This window comes from Malania oleifera, chromosome 8, assembly GCF_029873635.1.
Source record: "Malania oleifera isolate guangnan ecotype guangnan chromosome 8, ASM2987363v1, whole genome shotgun sequence".
Classification (NCBI taxonomy): domain Eukaryota; kingdom Viridiplantae; phylum Streptophyta; class Magnoliopsida; order Santalales; family Ximeniaceae; genus Malania; species Malania oleifera.
In genome coordinates, this window is record NC_080424.1 from 90,820,716 (window position 1) to 90,824,978 (window position 4,263).

The 4,263-nt window shown below is 49.1% G+C and overlaps 1 protein-coding gene across 1 annotated transcript; it reads right to left on the minus strand.

Annotated features, from left to right (window-relative positions):
- Positions 1 to 1,164: 1,164 nt before the first annotated feature.
- LOC131162806 (pollen-specific leucine-rich repeat extensin-like protein 3) lies at positions 1,165 to 3,693 on the minus strand. Its single transcript, XM_058119405.1, has one exon. It carries the CDS (start codon positions 3,691 to 3,693, stop codon positions 1,165 to 1,167), a length of 2,529 nt encoding a protein of 842 aa, XP_057975388.1.
- Between the last annotated feature and the right edge of the window lie 570 nt (positions 3,694 to 4,263).

The window sequence follows — 4,263 nt, forward strand, 5'->3', positions numbered from 1 at the left end:
CCCAAATCACGTGAATCCGCTCTAGGAGCATGGCACACCTAGAATTTTGTTGAAAATTAAACTTGACTTATCAAATTTGGTCGGTAGCAAATCCACCAACCCAACCATTTATGTTGAAATTATTAAGTTGCAAGCAACCTGCTCCACCTTCCGGCCCACCTTCGTTAAAGTTAATTCCCACCTACTATTTTAGTAATTGCTATAAATAGATGTGTGTGTGTGTAATGTAATGTGGTGTAAAGAGAGACATTAACCAGTGAGAAAAGAGAATTGTATCTGAGAGTTCTCTATATTTTGTTTCAGATTATTATTGAAATTCAATTGAGTGTATGCAATTGTGTGCAATTCTCACTGAGTTTAATCAAAACTAATAATTGAGTGAGTCCCTCCACAGATCAAATTTCACTATCGAGGCATTATAAGGTTGTGTTTGGTAATGTCAAATTCATGTCTTATATTTATAGATTAATAAAAATATATATAATTTTTTTACCTAAATTTACATAAATTTATATTTAAAGTCTTGATTTCGTAACCACAAACGGAAGGTAGAGTAATTTCCTAAAGCTAATCCCAATCTAATTAGGGCATGTAGGATTCACGCTGGCAGTACTGCGCACCTTAACATAAACTATTGCTGATAATTACAGCCCATCTGCATATGTAAAGCATAACTATAATTAATTTAATTAAACCGAAACAGCGTGAGAAGTAATGCCTGCTTGGGGCTTCTCATATATAGATATATATATATATATATGGGATGCTTGCATGGTTAATTAAGAGGCGCGCAATTAATAATTATATACGCAAGTATAGTAGCATGCATGCATGCACAAAAGGCTATACAAAGGCTAACCCTCGCATATTGCTCCATACATTGAGGAGAAATTAATTAGGGAGAACACAGAAACAAAAAGGCAAGATCGAATTGCAAATTACCATAACTCAATCTCACTTCTGCTGCTTGTCAGGTTTACACTTTTGCCGGTTGCGTAACTCTTTGCTGATTAATGGACGGCTTCCCAGCGCATTAAAATTCCATTTCGTTTAATTAATTAAAAGCTATGAAGAACTACCAAAAGTGGGTGTTTTGTTGTAAGAATGTACGTAAAACTATTAAAGAGAATGAAAAGTAGGGGAAGGAGGTTAAAAGTCCATCTTTTAGTATCCTTGGAATACTGGTGGGGGCGGTGATGCATATTCTGACCCGAAAGTCGGCGGAAGAACGAAATCGTCGGCACTTGGAGGTGGCGGCGACGAGAATACAGGTGGAGGCGGTGAATGAATTGGAGCTGGAGGCGGCGGCGAGCTTCTTGGGGGTGGAGGCGGGGAGTGTACGGGTGGCGGAGGTGAGAAGGTTGGTGGGGGTGGGGAGTGTACAGGTGGCGGAGGTGGGGAGTGGACTGGGGGCGGGGGAGATCGAACTGGTGGTGGCGGAGAGTGTACGGGAGGTGGTGGAGAATGGACTGGAGGTGGGGGAGAGTGGACAGGAGGCGGCGGGGAATGAACCGGGGGTGGAGGAGAATGGACTGGCGGTGGAGGTGAATGGACTGGGGGCGGAGGTGAATGAACTGGTGGTGGAGGAGAATGAACTGGGGGCGGTGGTGAATGAACAGGAGGCGGTGGTGAATGGACCGGTGGTGGAGGAGAATGAACTGGGGGCGGTGGTGAATGAACTGGAGGCGGAGGTGAGTGTACGGGGGGTGGTGGTGAATGAATTGGTGGCGGGGGAGAGCGGACAGGAGGTGGTGGTGAGTGGACTGGAGGTGGTGGGGAGGATCGAACTGGTGGTGGTGGTGGTGGTGAGTGGACTGGCGGGGGAGGAGAGTGTACCGGAGGAGGCGGAGAATGGACTGGAGGTGGAGGAGAGCGGACAGGAGGCGGTGGGGAGTGAACCGGGGGTGGAGGAGAATGAACCGGAGGTGATGGTGAATGGACAGGCGATGGGGGAGATCGAACTGGTGGTGGTGGTGAATGAACCGGTGGCGGAGGAGAATGTACGGGAGGTGGTGGAGAGCGGGTTGGCGGTTTTGAAAGGGACCTGGACGGCGGGGGAGGAGAGCGAATCTTTCCAACTGGGGAATTGGCAATTGGGTCATCTGGGGTTGCGGGTGACCCATGATGGGGTGGCGAAGAGCGAATGGGGGGCGATGATGGCGAGGGCTTAGATGGTGGTGGAGGAGATTTTACCCTTCCGATTGGAGAATTATTAATTGGGTCATCTGGGATTGGAGGTGATGAGGTCGGTGGGCTTCGAACCGATGCCTTTGGCGGTTGTGATGTTTTCGGAGGGGTTGGAACCGGCTGTGGAGATGGCTTTGGAGATGAACTAGAAGGCGGTTTCGGCACTGGTTTAGGACTTGGCTTAGGCTTGGCAGGCTGTGAATGAGGCGGAGATGGGTGCTTCTCCGGCACCGGTGACGGCTGTGGCTGTGGTTTCGGCGACGAAGGCTTCTGTACTGGCGGAGTTGTCTTCTTCGGTGGCGAATTTGGTCGAGACGACGACGACGGTGTCCCGCACTTCGACCTGCTACAATCCACGGGTCGGCTCACCACCGGGTTGCATGTCCTCGCCGACTTCTGCCTCGGCCGATCAGGCAAGCAGTTGCTTGCGTCATCCAGCACAATGTCCGTCCTCGAAGGTGGCTCACACGCTTGGGCTTCTCCCTTGAAGTAGTTATACGAGAATGTGAAATTCGACAAGCTAGGCAAGCGGCAAACGTTCTCGGGAACAAACCCAGTGAGTACGTTGTGGGCTATATTCAAATGCTCAATTTGTTTGAGGCTGCTGAAGCTCCTTGGCAAAACTCCAGTGAATGAGTTGGCGCTTCCGTCCAACACTGTTACATTTCCAAGCAGCCCAATCTCCGTGGGCAAACACCCAGAAAGCCTATTGCCCGATAAGACGGCTTCGTGCAATGTGTTTGCCATGTTACCAATGGTGTGGGGAATGCAACCGGTAAATCTATTGTTGGCAATCACGATAACGGAGACCGGAGAGTTGCCGAGAGTGTCAGGAATGATCGACGTGAACCGATTGTTATTCAAAAACAGAGCATCAAGATCTTTGTTGAAGAGTTCCGGCGGCAACTCGCCTTCAAAATCATTGTACCTAAGATCGAGGTACTTGAGGCCTGGCAACGAGAGAACCACGGTGGGGAAGGACCCCACGAAGCGGTTGTTGCTAACATCAAACTCGTAGAGAAGAGTCAGCCTTGAGAAGCTCTTGGGAATGATTCCGCAGAACCTGTTCGAGTTAATGTGGAAGAGAGCGAGGTCGGTCATTAGGCCAAGCTCCACGGGGAGGTACCCGGCAATGTCCGCATTGTTGAGATCAACGCCGGCGACTACGCTCAGTTCCGGGTCGTCAAGAGCCGGGGCGCAGAAAACACCATTGTAGGCACACACATTGGGGCCGACCCAATTGCCGGTGGTGTTTAACGGATCCGAGTACATAGCTTTCTTCCATGCTTGGAGCGCAATGTAGGCTCGTTTAAGCCTAGAATTGGGGAAGGTGACAACGAGCTCAACCTCGTATTCGAAATCGTCGGGCAAGTCGCCGTTTTCAGGGAGGTTTAAGAGCTGGCGACGGGTGATGAAGGAGGCTTCGACGTCGGAAAGAGCTAAGGAGGAGGAGAGGAAGAAGGAGAAGAGGAGGAAGAGGAAGCAGCCAGAGCTAGAGGCGTGCATGTTTGGAGGGAGGGGTAGGTGCAGTGCCGCGCCACCTTGGAAGAGGCGCAAGGCTGCTTATAGGGGGGTGAGATAATTAGAGGTGGTGAAATTGGGAGGGGAGATGTTATCTTGAGGAAACGAGACAGATGGGTACGTTAAGGTTGAAAGCCATTTTAAGAATTGCCATGAAACGATCTTTGGCTCCCATTTTAGCTATTTTCCTTAGGCACCACAGAAGATTGATGGTTATTCTGAGTTCTGAGGTCCATGCATGGTCTGGTTAGTTTTTGATCGAAGAGATAGAAGACTCCAATTTTAGACACTGATCTATTAGGCTTTGTCTTGCAATGTCGGTGCGTAGGCGGCCTAAATTTAGATTCAAAGCGGTTGTGAATTTGCGAACCAGCGAGCGCCCAGTCACCAGCAAATTAACCAAGAGAAACGACGCTTTCAAGTTTGAATTTGGCTTCTTTTTTTCATTTTTAATTTTTGGGGTGATGACACTTGACAGCTCCCCTTCAAGGGATATATAGTTGTAGGAGTCATTGTAGTGGTCAGCCTCCAAAAATAACAATCGCCAGTATGTTC

Coding starts and splice junctions, on each gene's coding strand:
- LOC131162806 (XM_058119405.1), bottom strand. CDS start 3,693: ATGCACGCCTCTAGCTCTGGCTGCTTCCTCTTCCTCCTCTTCTCCTTC.